Genomic DNA, 24,122 nt, shown 5'->3' on the forward strand with positions numbered 1-24,122 from the left:
GACTTCATGCTTCAACATCAACATTCAGCTCAAAGATATGGCACCGGATTTTGAACGTAAACTAACAAAACAACTTTTAATTTTCCATATTATTCTTTACCTTACTAATTATTAATATGCTTTAACAATATACTTAAGAAACAGGACAGACTTCTTAACAACGGATTGATTAGACTACTCTATGAATTGGGAGATTAATCTAGCAGTGCAGAAACGCCAAGATTTTGTAAGAATTATTCATTTATCTCATGCCGTCATCTCACATTTTGTATAATAATAGGTGTTCTGCTAAGATGACAATGAGTAGAAGCGCTTACTTTATTTAGACCCAGGGGCCTTATAAATTAATCTCATCTTTGAGTAGGATCTCACATAGACATTTTATGTATTGAACTATTTAATAAACAAGGCTTAAGCAGTCGTTTAAGAGCTTGTCTTAGTTGAGTGGGCGTTGTTTAATAAACAAAACATAGCTGTCAATCTCGGCCATGTTGTGGCTTAGGATATCATATGAGATGCTGATGTTGATATTTTTTAATTAAATAGCGATGACTTAAGATGCTGACTTTAATCTGACAGCGTCTCAAGTGTTATCGCTCTTCAGATCGAAAGTGAGGTACATCTATTGATATGGCCCTAGGTGTTGATTAAAATATAGAGTGTAAAAGCTAGGAGCACCATCTCTGTGTTTGAAAAAGTGTCCGTCGAAACGCGTGAACTATGCTGGAGGCAAGGTAGCAAATGGGTCAATTTTAAAAAGAACCAAAATCAGATTATTAGAGTAGAATTATATTGAATTAAAAAAGAAATTGGTTCTTTATTGTTTATAGATGAGGTTTTAAATAGGTATATACAGTTTTATCAACAACTACACTATAACTTGCTAAATTAATTTGATACCCTATTGGTAGCGCTATTGAGGTGGATTTTGAATTATAATTTTCTGTTTACTGCTGGACACTTTTTCAACTTGTCCCCCATATCAGATGTTTCTTCTTAGTCCATAAATCACAGTAGTGCTTCATGGCGCCATATATTAAAAAATCTTATTAATAATTACACCTATTTTTTTGTTCAGGGTTTTTTTGTGTATCGAACCCCACAGTCAACACCGGGGGAAATGGAAATTCACTTATTAGGCACCCCGGCCCCATGACCTTAGGATCGAACCCAAGACATAATAGTTGTACCCAGTAAGCGTACAACTGAACTACTAGGCAATACAAACGTTGACACAATGCTGGTTAGGTTTTAGAACACATGTTTTTGTACACAAGCACCGAAAGTCTTCGATAGTTTGTTGACGCAAACATATGCGTTCCATTCTTCGTAGAATTATTAAATAAAACAACACATTACAGTTATCAGGGGTATATTCATGTTAAAAGGGAGTGAAATAACAATATCAAAATTGATTTAAGTAACAAAAATAAATTTTTATTTGTGATGTTCAATAAAACTCTATGAAAGTCCAAAAATATATTCAAACTTGTGAATTTTTCTTATGCTGAAGGCATTTATCATAGTAAATATACATGAATATTTTTTTTATAATTTTAATGCACACAAGCTTGAATCCAGTTCGATGGGATAGGTACAACAGTACAATTGAGCCAATAAAATAAGCTAACTTCACTTTAGGGGTGATTACCCCCTTCCGTTAAAAAAGGAAATCAACTTCCCACTAAATTCTGGATCCGCGCTTTCATTTACATGATATGAAAATTATTTTTAATTATAAAAAGGCTGCGATTTAGTATCTCGTAACCGGATTTTGGGATCAGAATGGAATTAATTGTTTTAGTTTGTGTCTTCTCTTATAACAAAACCATAACCGAATTTTTGGAAAAACGATAGAGATTTATTAAAAAATTTACATTGCTAAAATAAGCAAGTATTACGCAAAACACTACTAAAGTAGTGTTTATCAATATCCTCCTTATGCCAATTTTCACTTTCGCAATGGCGATTAGTACTTTACTAATTATTTATTAAACAGCAAAGAATAACGTGCCAATTGCAATCTCGTTTGAACTTAAAATCGAATTACAAGATTCTAAATTTTAACCAAAAACATCATTTTACTCGAGTAATTTCTTGACAAACATAATTTAATTAAAATATACGCTTTAAAATTAGAAAACAATTTTGTTTTGTTGGTATGTTACCAAATGAGGCCACACTCGGACGCTTACTAATATAGTTATAATTTGTAAAATGCCAAATCACATACATAAGTACAGCCAATGTTTACTAATCTATACAATTAAATGTAAGGTAAATTTGACACACTTTCATAATTATTTTTATAGAATTCTCAGGTAAGTATAATACGTCGCGATGTTTCCTTCACCGTTAAAGTGAACGATTTATTTACAATACAAATGTCATCGAGATGTCAGAGGTTTGTGCTTTGCGTTTTAAATCGAGACATCCATCTAGGTAGACTGTTCCCAACTAGGCTATAGTACACTTTCTTATATTATACATTGTATTTTAATGTGGCAATATCATAACATATGCGTCCTCTTTGGTGACTTAATTCATAATAACTATAACTTGACAGTGTTATATGATATACATACAATGTTATATGAGCCAAATTATCGAATGCTCATTTTAATTTAATAACAAATTTATAAGTCACAAATATATACATTTTGACATTATTTGACAATATTTTACATATCCAAAAATTACTTAATTTGCTATTAACCTAATTCAAATAAAATTTTCTAGTATTATCCTTTTGCCAAAGAACCTTAAATGAATACAATTTCATTTGATGAAATCTTTCAATAATTATTACAATGATAACACGTTAAGCCAAAAGGGCTTATAAAAGATATAGTAAATATATTAAGGTTACTCTGGCCACATTAATAAAATTACAAATTGTCATACTTTTACAATAATGCCAGCAAAAAATAACATTTTACAACAACACTTTTCATGTAAACAAATATGTTACAAATATTATATTAGACATAGCCTACCTACCTACCCTACCTACCCCAAATATGTAAAAATTTACAGAAAATTATGCGGTTCCAGAGAATCGAATCCAAGACCTCTAAAGTCCGGAATATTGCTGCGAGGTCAATTCGTTCTCTAGTACCAAGTAGCCTTTATAATAAGCTGTCCTGGTAGGGACAACGCTGCTCCAATAGTGAGAGTGTATCAGCCTTGGGTCGTGAGGCACTCGTGAGGGTTATAATGAGCATCAGTAATGATAATCCCCTCTTTTCCTTATCTTTACCCTACCATGTTGACAAATATTTGACATCTTTTAGATGCAATTCATAAAATGGCATATCGTCGCTTAGCAACAACACTGCGTAAGTCGGAATTTTAAATTGATTAAACTATGTAACTTGCATTAATTTCTCGAACAATATCATACTCAGTCAATTATAAAGGAATATAATGCGTAATAGTTTTGTACTCTTTAAATCTTATATTAAAAAGTGTTGTTCCTTCGTTCTTATATTTAACTCCGTTTTAAACAAAAAAAAAATACGCGGTGTTAGGTAAGCGACAATTTACTTACATATGTGTCAATTGGCATAGGATAACCACTTCTATTAACAAACAAATATGGTCTCGTTTGGTCTAAACGTGACAAATATACATATGACATGTGCAAATGGCTTTCTATGCAGACGTCTTTGTCATGTTTGGTGAATTCTATGAAATATTTTATATATATGATCAATTGTGCCAAATTTAAATATACATAAATTGATTTTGCATATCTATTTAGATCATGCTGTTTTATAGTCATATGGCATATACTGACACGACATCATAAACAAACATAGAGTACATTTATGAATGTATGTTTTGGCCTAAAAGAACAGACTGAGCCAATATCGCACCTCTATCATCTTTGCATCCCATGAAGTGATGGGTATCGTCATGTACATGGATGAATATGAATGCTTGAATGAAAGTTATATGAAAATTGTCTTGTTGGTTGTTATATGTACACTCGCTATATGATTTAGAGTTGCTATAATGAATTCTCATGCTGTTTTTGGCGGTTGTATGAACATAATTACATTAGATATTCGACTTAAGCCCCTGCCCCCAGCGATACGTCGCCATCCATATTTTTAGAAACTATTTTATCCAAATTTATAATACATTTGGAAAAAAAAAATTACTTAGATTTTTTAACATTTTTATAACGTGGATATTGTTTGATTAATTTCATAATGAAAATGCCAATAAATTTGTTGAAAATGCCAATAAAAAGTACACATAATTTCAATTTTGAACGAACGGATAATTTAAAAAATAATATTTTGGTAGTTTAAAATTTTCAAAGACCAAAAATGTTTTTTTGAAGAAATTATTCTTCCATCGCAAATCGTGCGTCGTAAATGTATGCGACGAATGCTCAAGGCCGTTTGCTAGAGGGAGAGTCTTAAAGAACAATACATGTCATATGGGAAATATGAATCAAAGAATTATTTACATTTATCACCATACTTTACCAAAAACTTGTCGTATTTAATAAAATTATATTCACTTTAATTTTTTTTTTATAATACTTCAGTATCCAGAACTCGGCCATTGATTTATTCAACACATGTCTTAAATGGTTCTATTTGAAGAAAACAAAGAAACGTTATCTTTTTAAATCTCTTTTATATACACTACCACACAATTATTAGCAAACACTACGCTGATGAATCAAACATGTTTTGGATGCAAAATTGCCATGTATAGTAAGTGGAAACCCCGTTCTTGTCTCTGGTTGCATCGAGTCATTTCAAGGTAACCAATAAACAAAAGAAAGTCTCGCAGTACCCTCAAGTTATAATTCAAAGTAACCAATCTACAAAATCTCTCGATGCTCTCAACTTACGATTGCATTTCATAATATCGTTAATGTAATTTTCTCATTTTCGTCCTTAAAAACCAATTATTTTGCTCTTGTCAAATTGATGTTTTTATCTTACGCCTTTATCTCCCGGGGGTGCAATATACTCCATAAACACATATTTGCGATACTCTCGTATTACGCTCACATCATCAATCGTCACTCGCGCGTAGACAACTCCGTGTAGGTGGTTCACTGCGTTAATCCCACGTAGGCACGCGTGTCCGTACAGATTTAGAGCGCTACCTATCATTCCAATGTCGACCACCATTAAGAGGCGACATGATATACTCAACAAGCGCATAGTTACGCTACTTCCATATTGCGCTCATATTAATAATCGTCACAGTTGTGCGTACACAACTCGTAGTTATTCACTGCGTCGAGGAACAACTCAACTCGTCGTACATGTTATTATTATTAGCGCCAATAAATATTCAGATGTCGACCAAGAGGTTCGACATGATATCGCACCCCCATAACGAAAATGGCATAAGACATTTTTTTTCCATTTCATATGACGTTTCCACAACAAATTTGGCCAAGAATTAAGATTTAAAAAATTTTTAATTTTGCGTCATAGGAAGTTCTACCTTTTAAGAAACAAAAGCCAATAAAAACTAATCCGTCTTACGTATTTGTTTGATTAAATGTAGCAAGAAGTTGATCATGACATATTTATTATGGCTTGTGGGGCTTCACTTAAAAACAAAACACTTACAATACGTCTCTTATTGCGTTAAAAAGACGAGGCGTTATTGGAACTTAATTCCACGAAAAACATTTTTTTGCTCTCCTGACAAGTTCGTATTTTCATATACCTTATACCATTAGACCTGACCTTTCCGACCCTATAAACATATATTTACGTATATTTATAGGATCAACAGACTCATACAGAGAATACACACAAACTTCAGGCCATTAATACCCGAAAGGGTAGGCAGAGGCGCAATTAGTGCACCTACTTTTTGCCGTGTGTATCCGTTCCATGATGTGATAGGTGGCGAGCCTATCGCGGGTAGAAATTCGATACTGCACACTAAATCTGAGCCGGAAACCCAATATAATTTTGCCCGACCCGGGGGTCGAACCTGAGACATTGCAATATCATGACTAACTCAGCATTGCAGTATACAACTACGACACCGAAGCAGTCGTACAATCATGCAGATAATCTCATATTAATTGACAATTCTGTCTTCCCCCTTCACACACGTATATCGTACGAGTATGAAATGTTTGAGTTTTCAAATATGTATCGCTACATAGACGTAACATTTGAACTCATTGTTAAGAATAACTTTTATGAATTCATGCGTATTTTCTCAGTTTATTATAATAGTTTCAGCTTTGTTTTAGTCACATGCCACTGCAGAGAATGGGTCTCCTCTACTACTAAGAGATCAGGGCTTTCTTCACCGTGCCTCACTAGTAGGTGTTGGCTAACTTCACACGCCTACATACGAAATTCTTAAGTAGAACTTCAAAATTCTTAGACGTGTAGTTTTAGTTTTACCCGTAAAAATTACTAAAGGTAGGTTAAAATTTCGAAAAAATCAAAGACAAAATTTATAATTCCACATTTCAAAAGAAGTTTCTCCAATGGCTCAATTTTACTCGCTTTGGACGGATTTTTTTAACATCTGATAAAAAAAATACAACTAGGCGAGCAATGAGCATTAATTGCCAATAGATATAATTCGTAAAATATTTGCCGAAAATAAGAGAACTTAATGACCTAAAAAGCATGCACTTTGCACTTTTGATATACTTAATCATAAATAATAATAATTATTCTTCTTAATAAAAAAGGTACCGTCATTTTAAAAGATGCGATTTTGGTAAAGGGTGTTCAATAATGTGAAAAATTATACTAAAAAGATCTGGCAACACCGACACAATTTGCAACACAAACATAAGTTTACGCGTCTGTACGAAGGCATAGTGAGTTCTCTATACGGGCACGTACACACTTACATGATGAAAAGTAAAGTAGGTCCGATAGAATGTCGACTGATCAAGATCATATAAATTATCCCTGACCAGTTGATACAACTATGCCTGTTTGGAACCGGATGTACACAGACTGATCCCGGAACGCGACACACTTACGTGGGCCACTATGGCGGGTTTTACACCTTGTGAACGGTAGCCGCTATCCGGACGGATACATATATCCTCCCACCAGCAGTCGTAGCCTCTTCCCGCAAGGCGACACACATACAGAATGTAATTATCTCTTCCAACAAACCGTAGTAAGACTCTGCCCCAGCAAAGCGCGCTAACCGTATTTTTAGAAAGCTATCTATTCGAAATTTACAATATAAATAAATCTTATGTAGTCTTAAATCCGTATTAACCTTAAATCTTTGCATATTCCAGTAACCCGCGCGCCGATAAGTATGGAACAAGTCGAAGGCCATTTGTTCAAGAGTGTGCCTTAAATCTTCATCTGTACGTATGCAGAACAAGTAGACACAACACTCTTTTAAGTGCCAATACATTAAGACTACACTCAACTTTCAACCCAGTTGCATAAGAAATAGACTTAAATGTTGAGCCGCGTCTGAAGTCACTCAACAGTTTAAGGAAAGTAACGTTATATAATTCATGCCTGTATTTCCCGAGGGAGAGATTACAGTCAGTGCATCTACGGTTTGCCGGGCTTAATTTTGTATTATGTGACTGGTGTCAAGTCCATTGTCAAAAATATTTTATATTTTGTAAAACCCCGCTGTATATCACAGCTTTCCAGACTTAAAATAAATAAAAGGTACGTGATATGAGAATTTCAAGCATTATTTCAAACTTTTGTCTATTTGAATGTGTTAATCTCTGATTATATCGCTGTATTTCTAGAAATCCTTTCTCTTGAATAACTACACTTCATCTGAATATAATTGTAGAGTGTAGAATCTTCACCCAGTTTTCTCATGAGCAAATCCACAAACAGAAGTTAATAATACAAATTAGCCGGAACTGTCAAACCACCATTATAGTATCTTTCTTTGCGGAAAAGGCTCAACTCATAACTTATTTCAAAGCACGAATTAATGTGTTTCTCTCTGAACTCTCATTACGTATCGAAGGGCCCTATTAACCTACCAGAAATGCTGTTGAACTCTGCTTCCTATTTCGTTAAGCCAAAGCGAAACTTATACATTTAATACTGAACTATAAATTTTAACATATGCTTACATTTGCTCAGATAGTACATTTATATCACTGATAATGCTAAAACTGAAGATGGACTGTGGAGAAAGAAGACAACATGTGCTAAATTATAACCTTTTGTTCAAGCTACTATTATCCCTAAAAACTATGCGTTGGGATTTCTATTCCGAGGTCTCTGACACAGAGTCGTCGCTTGCGATCATGCATGATGTCCAGGCCCTGATTGCCAATTCCACAATTTACCATTTCATGTTCGTAACGCACTTCATCGCGTTTATGCCAATTGAAATTTAGATACGATTCCATAATATTCCACAAATTTAACGTAACACGGCCGTTATGAGTCTAAATTGTTATAAAAAGTATGGCCCCTGTTTAAATGACACACATACACAACTAGTCTCATTGCTGCTTTTATGCCATGCCACTTCCTACGTCGGTCGTTTGCATTCAGATCCACCTCGCAATCTCAACTATAATCAAAGACCCTTCCGTACGTATGCTATTTACGTAGAACGTGTGGGAGACAACAAGATCAACATTAAATATCAGAGACTAAGAGTAAGACAATATGAGTTCTGATACCATACATATAGCATAATCCTTTTGAACTTATCTCTTTCAATCATTGGTCATGCATATTTTTACGAGATTGTATCGATGTAGCTTCTTACAACCGACCTGACCTCTAGGAGATCCTATACTGCCTAAACAATTTTGAATGTGTTGGACCTCGGAATTGACCCCAACACCTACCCATGTCTAATTAGAACTGGTAGGTGCCTTGGTATATTACCATATATAGCGATAAAGTAAGTCATCCTTAAATGTCATAGCTTGGTAAGCTATGTAGGTATTTAATAGCAGTTGAGGTTTAGTCTATTGTCAATTATGTATGGAGTATAATAATTGAAAAGAAGATTAAAATTCGAGACATAGAGTATTGTCGTGCTAAGTTGTAACCAATTTTAACTATCTAAAGTCTCAAGAATATCAATATATAGTGTCCGTGTGTACATCATCGACATCGAGTTCAATAATAAATTAATGTATATTACTTTTGTATAAAGGTAAAGCTGCAGGTAAAATGAACCCACACTGAATATCAATGGCCGGTTTTCTCAATTTTGAATAGCTCACTCTGATCCACATAACAACTTAGCCTACGGTAAAGTCTCTATGACACTTGAATTCTCATCGAACACCTTAGATGTCGGCTGTCTTGGCTGGACTGCTGATCTGCTGACTTGATAGCTTGGGGTCGTTGGCTGACTAATTGGCGGCTCGGCGACTCGCTGAGTGGCTGGCACTGACTGGATCACTTGTTTGATGATTGTATTCGTAGCTCCTGCTAAGTGTCCAGTCAGTAATTGACGGTTATTGCAACTGTTTAGGTAATGCTTGTTTCAAATATATCAATAGATGAACCATTACCATCATATCCATATTTGCGTGATGACCGGGATATAAGAATAAAACTGGCAAAGTGCGAATCGTTGTTGTTCAGCATGAGAATCGAACCCAGCACCTCCCGGTTTTTATTGAAATACGCGAACACTAGAACAAATTATTAACATCAACAGAATTAACGTACCTGATGAATAAGTGGTGGTTTCTTGAATCGTAGCCTCGCTTTCTGGTCAAACGACGGTATCGCGGTCCTTGTATGGTGTAGTCCTTTCAACTTGTCATTAAGGTCGCTGTGGAAACGTCAGAATACTTGCTAATGTTGTGAGGTTCTCTAAATGCTTCTTCTTCGTATGCCGCCAAAATTAACATTCGAGAACTCAGTGTTTGGGCTAATGAAGTAGCTCTCTCGCTCTACCTCTGATGTTACTTTCTCCGCAATAATCGCCGAATGTTTTCCAAAAATCAATGACGCCTCAGCAAGTAAATTGCATGTTATGCTTCCTTTATTTTTAAAACTTGCTTCATTGATTGCATTCAATATTTATAGTTGGTGAATTTTCCAGGTAGGTGTTCTGTATTTGCCTATTATCTTTACAATAGACATTTTCGAATGCCAACAGTAATATATGGAGTCCTCGGATATGTAGTCGTTGTACCTGATGATGTTCACCAAAGTTACGCCACAGCTTCCTTCTCTTCACACAGTGTCTGAACCTGCCGATTGGTTAGAACTGTTAATAAGGTTATCGGTAAATTGAAACATTGGGCTTGTTGAAACTGTATAGTAACAAAGAGTATAAACCAAACAATAACAACCAATGTGAGCTATATTAGTACTGGCAGTATGCCGCTTTAAATTTAGAAATTATATACTTCCCTTTTGTTGTTGTCTAGTCTTTACTGTTCTCAATAAATCCACTAATCGATTTACAACCCTAAGTTCATAAACCATCAGGGCTGTAGGTTGCCGTTGTAAGCATACCAAAAGTACAAATAAGTAGGATTTTACCGAAACGGACCACGAGAGCTGAGAATCTAGAAGCTTCAATACACGCTGCTTTCTTCACGCTTGTGGTCTTCTCGATGTTGCTGGCTGCCCTGTGCTTTGTTCTTGCTTCATCCGACGTCCGCTACGGTTGACTGTTGACGCTGCGCCAGAGAACTCCTCATCTCGGTTGGAACAGTGATGACCGCGCCATAGTCCCGAAGTGGCAGCATGGTGAAAGAAATATTTTATGAAAATGTGCTACGAGAGTTAAAATAATATAATTGATCGTAACTCACCGTGTTTTGTTGATGATTGGTTATAACATTTGTGTTGATATTGAAATAATCGACACATCAATTATTAAGTCATACAGTACATAGACACTTACGGACTAACACAATTATGTAGTATACAAAATAGTCTTATTACTAAAATTACTTATAAACTATATAACTATTATTATTAAAATTACTTATGAACTATGTAACCTTTATTACCCATTTAGATCCTTTTGAAGCATTTCCATCTTCATAATATTAGTTACGTCTTCTTCCTTTTTATTGTACCTAAATAAAAAAATCATTAATGCTGAAAGAAATAAATGTTAGCACACAACACGGTTATGCAAATATACACCCTACACCTACTGTGCCGATTGTTCGGCAAAGAGAAATACTGGTCCACCTGTCCACAACGCTTTAAAATGCGTTGTGGAACCTATTCTTTCTCAAAAATTACTTATAATATATATACTTACCTTTTTCCAAGAACACCTTAGCTCGTTTACACGTTTAGGCATTAGGCAGCCACAAAAGTAGCGTAACCTTTAATAAAATTTTGACCTAAATATCTCCTAACTTAGCAGCAGGACTTAGTATTTTTTTGTATTATTGCAATGAGTCGTCTTTTCAAATATGGCTATATTCCCTATAGAACCACGTGTGAAAACGAGTTCATACGAATGACGACGTAAATACGAATCAACAGTAATAACAATTTACCTGTTCGTACCAACGGCGTCAGGGCGCGCGCAACCGTATATAAAACGTCCATTGAAGCTACTTCTATTCTCTAATTATGACAATGTGCTGGCAATGTGGCTCAATTCTGAAAAAAAAACAAGCGAAAAAGAACATGGTCCGGGAAGAATAGAAACAGTCCAAAAAATAACCAATTTTTCGTGGACTTATTAATTTCAGACTCATAGGTATTTAATTTTCTGAATTAATTGTTGAGTTAATACTGATTCGATGGCAACTGACATTATTATCAATGTTTCAAATAGCTGAACTAGTTTTCTTGCCTTTAGTAGTAAGTTTCCTGAAGAATTACTAGATTATGGTGTTGCTAGCTTGTATCTATTTGTATAATATAAACAACACTTTTTTTATAAATATAAACAACACAGAAACGTCACAGATTTTTTCGTATAACACTAGGCCGAATATTGGGTTTCAATTGAAAATAGAAAATAAAAACTGCACGCCTTTAAAACCACATAACAACAAACTTGTTTTAAAATCGATTCTATAAAGTAATTTAGATGATATTTAAAACCAAAACATCTATTATCGAAATTCAATATATTAATTTCTGATAAGATATATCAATTTCCGACGTTCACTAATTTTGTAACCTCATGTTTATCTTCCTTTGTCAACTTTTTTGATTATTATAGGTCAGATATTTGTGGTATTTACATTCTCATCCCGTATTCAACGTCTTATGGAAGTGTTGCTTTCTCTTCAACTCTTTGGGATTGTGATATTCTGATACATTATTTGTTTTTCTATAATTTTTATAAGATGATCCTGTTACTCTACCAACTACCCATTTTAAGTTGAGTGTTTTAACAATTAAATACTCAATATTTTGTTGACTTCCCCAGACAATCTTAACATAGTGAGTCACTGAGGTAAACTGAACGATCACGCACTTCAAATTAACACACATTGGACACTGATTACTCAACAAACAAGTAAGTACATTCAATATCAAAACTAGAGACAAGCCAGCACACCATCAAATTTATAAAAATACTGAAATTAATTTTTAAAAACTTAATATAAGCAATAAAAACACGAATAGAGGAGGCTACATTTTGTTAAGTCGTAATAGTTATATAATATTCAATTAAAAACCTAGAGCTCTGAACTTTAGTTCAAATATAAAATATAGGATCTGAACTTTTCTTCCCAGATAGAACCTAAAACAGGAACGTAAAAAAACATCCACTGAAATTTTTGATGAATTTTACATCGTTTACAGTACAGTCAGTTTCAACGTCTACCTTTCCTTGGCTCAGTGATATTGAAAGATCATATTATCTCTTCGGATACTTCCCTGTTTGGTATTTGATTCCTCGAATACACTGACAATGACATCAAAATATATGAATCTGTTGCAGTCAAATACCAAAGGCATTTAACACAGTTCAAAATATTTGATCCGATCACATCATTGCACGGGTTGCAGCTCAAAATTATTTTATAACAATTTCTCTAGCACGTTTTGGATCTGAAAGTATTTGTATTTCCTCTGGCTATTGCTGAAGTTAAAGCTTTTATTGCTTTAAATTCCTCTGGCATCAGTTCGTATAAGCGCCAATTTCTTAAGAAGCAAACGATGTCAACCTAACTTGCCAACCAGTATGCCGACAAAACGTCTCGAAGAAATTCTTGGACACCTCCCTGAAACGGAATTATTTTAGCTTCTTCCACAATTCAAGTGCGCAAACTTTGCCGGCCCGGATAAGAAAGGACTTATCCACCCACCCACCACCGTAAATTTTTTTAAAGAATTGTGGAAGAAGTCACCGACGATGATCCCACGATGCCGTTGTATTATACTGCAGTAGTGTCAATTACACGAAATCCGTCACTAGTTGGCAAGATTTAAAATTATTTTGTATTTATTGTCATAACAGTAGTTTGTTTTGTTTAATGAGAGTTCATCGGGTATGGATAGTGTGTTTACATCGTTCGTCCCAAGAAACCTAACTGGTACCAATTACTTTCCGGTATAAAATGAAGTAGATTAGCTAATAGTGTACTTAACGATTTATACCTCGTAGAAATCTAAGCAGAAAGATTTGCCGACAATCATTCTCACATTCCATGCCAAAGGCGACATACATATATTCACAATATTATGTTCAAAAAGATCTTGACAATTTATAATCATTATCAATAATATATGTAGCAAGGTACTGTATAACAGATTCTGTGAATTTTATATTATTTTAAAGTTTAACGCAGCTTGTGATTATTTTGTGTACCATTACTGAAATGATTTTTTCTTCTGCCAGATTATGGGAACTAAAGTAAGCGAACTTTGACAGCCCGGATAAGTTGGATCTATCCAACCGCCCTCCACAGTGATGAACCGTAAAACCCAATATCACTTTAACCGTGCAATGAAACTGGGACCTCAGCACAATAGTTGATGCAACAACCGCCAGTAATACAGCTAATTTGATGAAATAAACATCTTAATCCGTTGGGTTTCCGCTTTTTGTTATTCTAGCAACCACCAAATCGTTTTTTGTTGGTTTTATATTTACAACTGATCCATACCCTCCAACAATATCAGGTTAGTTAGGGTAATCATGCAGGTATTTTACCAAAATTCATGACTCTGTCATAGATCAGTGTAATAACCACTCATGGAGAGGGTCATGCGAGGATCATTCACTCCACGACATGCGACCCAATATCTCGTAACCCTTTAGCCGTACTCGGGTATAATTTCACCGTAATATTCCACTCGAAACGTGGTATAAAATATACTTCACTCCCTGGAAATCAGGAGGATTATCGGTCATGTCGTAATATGGTGTGAAAGATCGCGTTAACCTACAGACAGAGTGTAATTTGGTAAATGCACTGCGCGGACGTCAACTTTATTACCGAAACCGGTCACGAAATCACGAATCTATCTCTTCTCCATTTCTAACAAATATCATGTGCTCCATTCCGCACATAGTCTCTCTTCTTATGTTTCATCTTAATCGGTTTTAGTCACAGTTAAACTCTGCTAAAACAGGAATAATTGCCAAAGCAATCGCTAGTAAAGAAGAAAAAAACGGCCACACTGTTTTCGCCATTGAAGGGCACACGAAACTGACTGACAACGTACAGAACGTTGTCGGTCAGTTTCGTGTGCCCTTCATATCTGGCCGATGTTGGCCCGAGCCTAATTGGCCTTAAGGAAAGCACACAAATCTTCATTTTAGACAACCTTCGCCGAAATCCTTTCAACAAGATCAGGGACCACCAACAGATTATTTAGCTCTGGTTGGCTTGGTTTTTTGCATCTTCATATTGTGCTTAAATCCCAGCTTTGTATCATACAAAGGGTTTTTCCTGCTAAAGAGAAAGTTTAGACATTGATTCACGCGGACCTAGTTAGGTTTGGCTCAAAACCCCAAAATCATAAGGTTATGACGGTAATCTTCTATTCATTAATATAATAAGGTGATTAAAAAAGTTTGCAAAAAATGCAGAAATAAGTTATTTATAGCCTTAAGCCATGAAATATTTTTATTTTGATTAATAAAAAGATAGAATTTATATTAATTTTATAAAATTTGTTTTTTATCTGTTTTGCAACTGACCACCATAGTCGCCATTATCGTGATGTCATTATTACTAGTAAAATGTTCTCTGCAATACCTAGAAAATTTTGGTTTGAGAAGCGATTTTTCGAATAATTGTTTATTAATAGATTTGTAAATTATTTCATTTATAAATATCTTTATCTATCTGGAAGACCGTTTTGATAGCGAAAATTCCAATTCAGTTCCACAAATAATGATGATATTTCACAAATAGCACGTGAAAGCTGATGATTGTTATGGAGGGCAATGACGTTGCATTGCGGCTAGCCTTTTCGCACCGAAAATATAAATACTTTTTAACTCTTTTGTGGCCAAATCGGCTTTAGCATTTCATAAGGTTCGAAGACAGAGAAAGGTATATAAATTTGATCATACCTCGCAATCTAGCTACGATGATTGTAACCATTCCTGCTATATTCGACTATGATTTCCAAGTCCCGTTGATAACGAGACATGGATTGATCACTTCTCAAATACCAGTAGGATTTCTTCCTGAACTGGAATGTACATTAAAAACTAGGTTTACAGATTTGTGGATAATTCAGAGGTATTCTTCCGAATTATCGGTCTTATTGTTATCATTGATACGAAGTTTTGTCGCGGTAAATTACAACGGTTTTTCAAGACTTTCCTGAAGCCGTTCTAACTATCTGATGATAATTTGTAAAAGCTCTTGATAGAAACATCAGATGGACATGACAGTCAGTTTACGTTAAATCTTTCCTAATGTTTTGTTGCAAACTCTGAACTTGTTTTGTAAAGATGTTAGTAGTTATTCCAAATCTAATTAGCCAACCAGCAATCGGACGTACTTTCTATTAACATTTTGTTTCTTCTGAAACTTAACGGCCCAGATAAGTAAACACTTACCGTCCCACCCACCTCCGTTAAATTCTCTTCGTGTCTAAACACATATTTGTGATTTTCTCACCACTTAGAAAATACGTCTGTCATGCTGGATTGGCAATTTATTTCTTCAGTGTATGTGTGTATGTGTTCATTTAAATGCTTGAAGTAATTTCATTAAAATAATCTAGAAAATATTGGCGGATGACACGAATTTGACCCAAGATCAAACTCGCAGTCACTCGTTCCATAGACCATTGCGCAACAGAACGTGTCGAAAGTTAGCGAACTTGACCAACCCGGATAATTACTTATCCACCCACCCACCGCTATAAAATTCGCTCTGATACGCATGGTTCGCAATATTTTCTAAACTCTTTTAAATGTTAGTAGATAAGTTCAAATCACGACCCAGAACCTGTATTTTAGTCACTTCTCACCAACTTGTAACTATAATAAGGTTCACAGATACAGTGATTTCAATAATAAGCTGATTTTTATTTTAAGTACCTAAGTACTTAATATTTTGAACGTAACCGCCGAAAAGATTTTATTTTTAAAAGGAGTGTATTTTTTTAATTTATTGTCTGTGTTGTGTAATTGGATATTATTTTTACAAATTTTATTTCATAGAACAGTAATTAGAGGTTTAGTTGGTGCACTCGCTCTATATCATGAAATAATTCACAAGTTATTCATAATTAGATAGTATAGAACATGAAGAAATGTAAATGTTTATGATGTTTTGTTAATTAAAAGGATATAATAGGACATCTTCTTAGTGATGGAAAACCGGCGGCGTGCCCATCAAGATGACTATGTGCAGCTAGGTGTTGGCATTTAAGTCCGGATCCAAAGGTAGGTACTCCAGGGTTCGGGATCTTCTTAAACTCCGCCTAATTATCTTCATTGTGTAATGTGTATTGCGTATGTTTGTTTTCATTAAATCTTAAAATTTTATTCAATTGGTTGTTTTATTCAAAATACAGAAATAAAAGACGAGGAGCGAGGACCTGGCCGTAGTGCAAAACGCTTCCTAACAAGTATTATATCAATATAAATCTAATCCCTAATACCTATATTTTTAAATTTAAAAGAAATCCAAACAATTCGCGATAATAAATTTAAAATTATCTATTATAAATCAATATCATTTAAGATATTTCAAAAAGAAATAACAAAACTTGAACATAGAAGTCGAAGACAAAAGAAGTATTCTATCAGAATGCGCATGTGCAATTTGGATAATGGCGGACAGAATCGTGGACTATTTCTATAGATTTCACAAAATCATAAGAAGATACGGTTTGCCAATAATTTTACTTAAATTCAAAAGTACATTAAAATATTTTAATGGCAATAAAATGCAGACACAAAAGAGAAACGACTCTATGGAAGCAAACACTAGTATGCACTTGTATTGCGAACTACTGCTGCGTCATCGATGCGGGCGGAGGGGGTTGGGATCAAGGCGTGGCACGGTAAATTTCCGGAATTCAATATTATTTGTAAGATCTTGATTAAAAGGATGGCAAAAAAATATAAATTTTAAAACAATTACATTTCAGATATGTTAAAACCAACAGTCAAGCTTCAAATAACACTTATAAAGACAAAGGAAAGAATGGATCAGAATGCGCATGTGCGCAGAATATAAAATGGCGGTCAGGAATCAAGACCCAGCAATGTATTGATAAGTGTTTGAAGTACTAGAAATTATAAAAGAATACAGTTTTCACCAAACATAATTGCGACTCGAAAGCACGATTACATATTTCAATGGCATTAAATTTCGAAACTAAAAAGTAAATGAATGGAGGCGGAAACGTATATGCACTGCCGTTGCATAAAATAAAAAAATATATTTTTCGTGTTATTCCAAAAGATAAAATATTAGCGTTTAAATTTGTATCTTTGATTTCACTTGCTTTCTTTTAAAGAAATGTATCTTATATGAGGGCAATGAGAAATTCCGGTGATATTACACACATGTGCATCAAAAACAAAATGGCGGACAGGATACTAGCATTTATTGATTCATGCTACGAAGCCTACCACGAAAAGTACATATTACAATTACTCAAAATTAGTTAAACATACTTTAATAATGCAGTAAATAGGCTATATTTCCCAAAAAAATACAAAGATTTGATGGAAATAAATAATTTCCCGATGCAAAGTGGAGCCGTGTGGATTAAGGTGTGGCACATTACTTTCACGGACTAAGCTGCTATTTTTATGATCCTAATAAAATAAAAATTAGAAGGAGTATGATTACTATACCTACAATCAACATATTTTAAAATGTTTTAAAACAAAGATGAAAGCAACGAGTAACCCACACGAAGACAAAGGAAACATTTGATCAGAATGCGCATGTGCGTAAAAATACTAGTGCTGTGATTCTATTGAATAGATACGTATACAATTATAAAAGGGATAATAAAAACATAATAACTTAATTGGTTAATCACAAATTAGGTCCTACATACATTTAATATCTTAATAAAATGGCTCAAAGGTATGTAGGAGGTACCTCATAAAAATACCTTTAATTTTATTAAATATATGACAAATAGAAAAATCTGCTTGGTGTACAGTGTAGGCGTGAAGAACAAAACAGGGCACGACACATTACGGACTCTTCCGGACTTTAATTACTACAAATAGCAACAAAACTTTATGATAATATCTGCAAAAAGCTTCCAATTAAACCAAATTACGAAATTAAGGCAGTAATCGAATGGGAACAAAGGAAATATTGACCATAATGCGCATGTGCGGATAAAACAAAATGGTTGACAGGGTACACGCCTTTCTTAAATTTGTAGAAGCCCATAAAACTATAAAAGGATATGATTTCTGGATAAAAGATTTGTTAAATTTAAATTGCTTTATGGATGTATCTACCTAAATGCATTAAAAGTGCATACAGCCCAATGCACTAAAATTATTGCAAACAGAACACCGATGGGAACAAAGGGAAAATTCGGTCATAATGCGCATGTGCGAATAATACAAAATGGCGGACAGGGCACGCGCCTTTTTTTATTTATTACAGAGTTCCGTAAAACCGTATAAGGATACGATTTCTAGATAAAAGATTTGTTAAATTTAATTACTTTATAAATTTATCTACATACCTACATGCATTAAAAGTGCATACCGCCTAATGCACTAAAATTATTGGAAACAGAACCCCGGTGGAAACAAAGGGAAAATTCGATCATAATACGCATGTGCGAATAATACAAAATGGCGGACAGGGCACGCGCCTTCTTCATTTATTGCAGGAGCCCGTAAAACTTTAAAATACACGATTTCTAGGTAAAAGATTTGTTAAATTTAATTACTTTATAAATGTATCTACCTAAATGCATTAAAAGTGAATTCCGCCCAATGCATTAAAATTATTGCAAACTGAACTCTGATAGGAACAAAGGGAAAACGCGATCATTATGCGCATGTGCGAATAATACAAAATGGCGAACAGGGCACGCGCCTTCTTCATTTATTGCAGGAGCCCGTAAAACTTTAAAAGTACACGATTTCTAGGTGAAAGATTTGTTAAATTTAATTACTTTATAAATGTATCTACCTAAATGCATTAAAAGTGCATTCCGCCCAATGCATTAAAATTATTGCAAACTGAACTCTGATAGGAACAAAGGGAAAATGCGATCATTATGCGCATGTGCGAATAGTACAAAATGGCGGACATGGCACGCGCCTTTTTTTATTTATTGCAGGAGCCCGTAAAACTTTAAAGGGACACGATTTATGGACAAAAGATTTGTTAAATTTAATTACTTTATGAATGTATCTACCGAAATGCATTAAAAGTGCATACCGCCGAATGCACTAAAATTATTGCAAACAGAACTCCGATGGAAACAAAGGGAAAATTCGATCATAATGCGCATGTGCGATTAAAACAAAATGGCGAACAGGGCACGCCCCTTTTTCATTACTTAATGTCTGCAGCCCATAAAACTATAAAAGGATACGACTCCTAAATAATAGATTTGTTAAAATCAAATTATTTTATAATGTATCTACCTAAATGCTTAAAAGTGCATACCTACCAATAAACTAAAATGATTGGAAACAGAACTCGGATGGGAACAAAGGGAAAATTCGATCAAAATGCGCATGTGCATTAAACTAAAATGGCGGACTGCGGGCAATGTATTGATTAGTGCTGAACTTAAACATGATATTCATTTTTTAATTTTAAAAGTTATTAGTAGTATAAGTTGATTTATGTTGTAAGTATATTATAATTTACCTATTTTCAAAAAAGACTACGAAAACGTGCTAGAGTAAATTCTGATTTAGCATAAGTGTCAATATTTGTATAAAATCGCTAATATTCGAGAAGCTTACGAATATGTTTTGATTGTACTGATCAATAATATCGGCCAGTCAAGTACGAGGCCTAGTGTGCTCCCTCTTCTTCATTCGGCCCTACGAAACTCGTTATACGTAATATTCCTGCAATTGTTTACCGATTTTGCATATCGCCTAATACTGCACTTCTCACATCAAATTAAAACCAATAGCGTAGCATATGATTTATTAATTTTCGCATACATAAAATGCTGTGATATTCCTATGCTAGAACATTTTAAGCTTTTTGTTACATTTATCCAGCAAAGTCAGCACATTGTTCATATACCATCAAGCAATTTCTATAACAATGGGCCACGCCCATAATACAAATTTCTAAAGATGAAATAAAAATCTTGTACCTCCTGCCATATTTAAAAAGACAACATTTATCCGTCGATTTACTGAGTATTTTAATTTAAATGTAAGGAGTTAATCTCATGGTAGCCCAACGTGTAAACGAGCCAAAATATTCTTTGTTACCTGATACGCTCCGGCGAAGAAAAACAGCGTGCTCGACGTACCCGGAGACGCCTCCGCTCGTTCTGGACTGCAAGAACTGGACTCGAAGCCATGATGTGAAGATGATGAACTGCTTCTCTGATAAACCGGATACACGTCTTGATCCGGAGACTGCCGACGCCAAAGAGGCTGTGATACAGGCTCGATCCAGCCTCAACGCTGTGCTCACTCCAACCTTAATTATTGATCTGAAAGGGTCCAACGATCATGCGCCCTAGGTATGCTAACGCCGAAAAGTTCTAGACGCCTAGCCATTGGCTAGGTTTTGTAAGCGTCCCAGGTTTTAGTACGTTCCGAAACCACAATCATAGCACTTGTTCATACCTTTTACAACCGTAAAGGTTTATCTAGAATGTAATAATAATATTTAACGTTTAGATTCAAATGTACTGGTGAAGAAATACTTAGTTGTGTACATACAAACCCGCTACAAATATTATGGAAAATTTAATGAAGTCGAGGAATAATATTGAATGTAATTTATTCGCTTTATATGTATGTATTTTATTGCTTTGTTGATGTATAATTTCGCTAATATTTTATATACTTAGGAAGCTACACTACAATTTACTTCGGTATCATAACGTAAATAGGGACAGGTTTATCATTATTTAAATCAGTCTTACATATAAAAATTACGCAAAGCTATGCTTAGTTACGTCTTGACTAGTCTACTTTTAAACTTTTAAATTACCGGCGATATTTAATTTTGACAGCTATGCAATGCAATGCTAAAACAAGTTAAAAGTAAAATTGTATATTTCTTATAGCATAATGGTTTAAATCTAAGATGTTTTTATTACATTGATACGTTGTCTGAGCTCAATATTGGCAAGAAGAAAGTAAGGTAATTGCCCGACATTCACGTAGTCAACCTCCAACCACTGTCGCGGCTAGTCGGCTTACAACTTTTAGTATTTTGATAAATAAAATGCCTTTCTGTGTTTTTAGACGATGTACAAGTTATACTTTAACTGTGGATTAAAAAATGTTTTACTTCATACGCTAGTAATAAGTATACACTATTAACTTATTTTTTAACTAATAAATGCATTTTATTCGACAGTCGTGGCGACGGCGGTCCACGCTCGTGACGTATCAATGCGATCTGTAACTGTCGATGTATATACATCCTTTTCTAACGAACGTATGCTTAATCTTGGTATTCCTTCTTCGAGCCAATTTGTAATTTATATGTATAGGTATGTGACTATAGTGAATAGTGCGCCGTTTTTATGTGCAATTTTGTTAGCGTATGACGCGTCTATTTGTAAAACGTCATTGGTTTAAATGATTAGGTAATTTGTATACTTTTTTTTAAACATAAAATAATATTTGACATTATTTTCTTCAAGTTTAATTTTTATCATACATACAGTTCAGGCTTATACAAATATTAGCAGATGGATGTACGTTATGATAATCTTTGATACAAAAATATATTTTGTGAGGTGTATTCTGTCAAGTGTCAAAATCGTGACCTGTCAGTTGTCATTGTCAAACTACATACAGCGTCCGCATTTATTTAATTTTTTCTAGAAATTCGTATATATTGTTTTGTGTGTGGTTTTATTACTCGAAATTGGTGAAATCCCCGATAGATAATCCGTGGAAGGCGTATGCCATAATATAAAAGAAGAAAAAGCATTTTATTTAAATTTTAACAAAATAACAACAATGTCAGAAAAAGATAAATCTAAGGCAAACACGCAAACAAAACACATACCAAAAGATGCGCAAGTGATAATGTCGATCATGAAGGAAGTTGGTGTGACGGATTACGAGCCACGAGTAGTGAACCAGCTTCTTGAATTTACCTACCGCTACGTGACTTCAGTATTGGACGACGCGAGGGTGTTCGCCAACCACGCGAAGAAGAAGACGATAGACCTTGACGACGTGCGGTTATCAGTGCAGATGCAGTTGGATAAGTCATTTACGAACCCGCCGCCGCGCGAGGTGTTGTTAGAAGTAGCAAGGGTCAAGAATGTTAATCCACTGCCGTTAATTAAACCCCACTGTGGCTTAAGGCTGCCTCCTGATCGGTGAGTAATGTCTGGGAAGATAGCGGAAGTATAGTTATGTTTATGTACCAGATAGTGATTATAGGATAATTCATAATGCATGGTTTGAATATCAGAAATTAGAATCATTACAAACTTGTGTGCATGAATATAGAAAGTAATTTCACATTAACAGAATAAAGCAGATGTAACTAGTTTGTAAGAGCAGTTGTAAAACAAGAATTTTGTATAATCTAGCTTCAGTAATTTTTAGACACTTCTAGCAAAAATAGGTTTGAATATTTACCCATATTTTTCTTTAAATCTATTTATGTTATCCACATTTTCTAACACCATTTCTGCTAACCATGTTCTTAATGACATATCTCTAATATTCAAAATGTCTAATATTCTTTGATTCCAGTTACTGCCTCTCCGCCTGCAACTATCGCCTAAAGCCAGCCACAAAGAAAGCTATAGCTAAGACAACAATCACCCCCACTCCTACTATAAAGACAATGCCTACACCCAAGCCGCCTCCAAGCCAGCAGAATGTAGTGGTGAAGAGACCGCCTGGAGCCATTGTCAATGTATCTGCAGGGAAACCTAATATTATACCCAAACCTGTGTTGAAATTTTCTTCTGGGAGTAAGGTAATGTTTTATTTGTTTTTGTTTAGTATTTAAGATGTTGCAGTCTAGAATAATATATTAACTAAAATGTTATATACTCATATACTGTGTTAAAGATTTATGTTTAATTATAAGGCAATATTTGCAGTTAAAGTCATAATAACTGAACAATATTTTTCAGTTCGAAATTTGATTGAAATGATGGTTGTTAGCAGTTATAATCTTTTTAATCTTTACCCCTTTGAGTCCTTTTCACTTTCATTTAATGTTACAGATAGTTCTTTAACACAGAGTAATGCAAAAGTCTAATACTAGTACAATATACCAGCATAAAAAAATATTTCTGGGTCACAAAAACAGCACCTGACATAGGCTGCCCTAACCACCAACATATTGTAACAGTGACATCATGCACTTTCAGGTAGTGAAACCAGCCGTGAGGGTCACAGCGGGACCTTCAGCACAAGCACCAATCAAAATGGAAACCGATGACACCATGCCACAGAAACGGAAGCGTGAAGATGATGATTACGATGTCTAGTATAAGCAACACTTCTAAATGTAAGATAATGTTTTAATGTAACACAATTTTAAGGAATATAATATAGTCTTTTATAATCCTGCAGTTTTTTTAAGCCACTTTACATTG

At 34.5% G+C, this 24,122-nt stretch overlaps 1 protein-coding gene and 1 long non-coding RNA gene across 2 annotated transcripts; one reads left to right on the plus strand and one right to left on the minus strand.

The window, feature by feature from the left end:
• Positions 1 to 1,420: 1,420 nt before the first annotated feature.
• On the minus strand, positions 1,421 to 21,053 carry LOC115454434. The gene is made up of 3 exons (XR_005112156.1): positions 10,485 to 21,053; positions 9,660 to 10,189; positions 1,421 to 9,416 (listed from the first exon to the last, which is right to left on the minus strand). It is a non-coding gene; the product is annotated as an uncharacterized LOC115454434 (long non-coding RNA).
• A 1,252-nt stretch (positions 21,054 to 22,305) lies between these two features.
• On the plus strand, positions 22,306 to 24,093 carry LOC115444173 (transcription initiation factor TFIID subunit 9). The gene is made up of 3 exons (XM_030169842.2): positions 22,306 to 22,883; positions 23,266 to 23,494; positions 23,895 to 24,093. The coding sequence occupies exons 1-3, from the start codon at positions 22,516 to 22,518 to the stop codon at positions 24,012 to 24,014; spliced, it is 717 nt and encodes a 238-aa protein (XP_030025702.1). The 5' UTR covers positions 22,306 to 22,515; the 3' UTR covers positions 24,015 to 24,093.
• The last annotated feature ends 29 nt before the right edge of the window (positions 24,094 to 24,122 follow it).

The sequence above is a fragment of the Manduca sexta genome, chromosome 10 (assembly GCF_014839805.1).
Source record: "Manduca sexta isolate Smith_Timp_Sample1 chromosome 10, JHU_Msex_v1.0, whole genome shotgun sequence".
Taxonomy (NCBI): Eukaryota; Metazoa; Arthropoda; class Insecta; order Lepidoptera; family Sphingidae; genus Manduca; species Manduca sexta.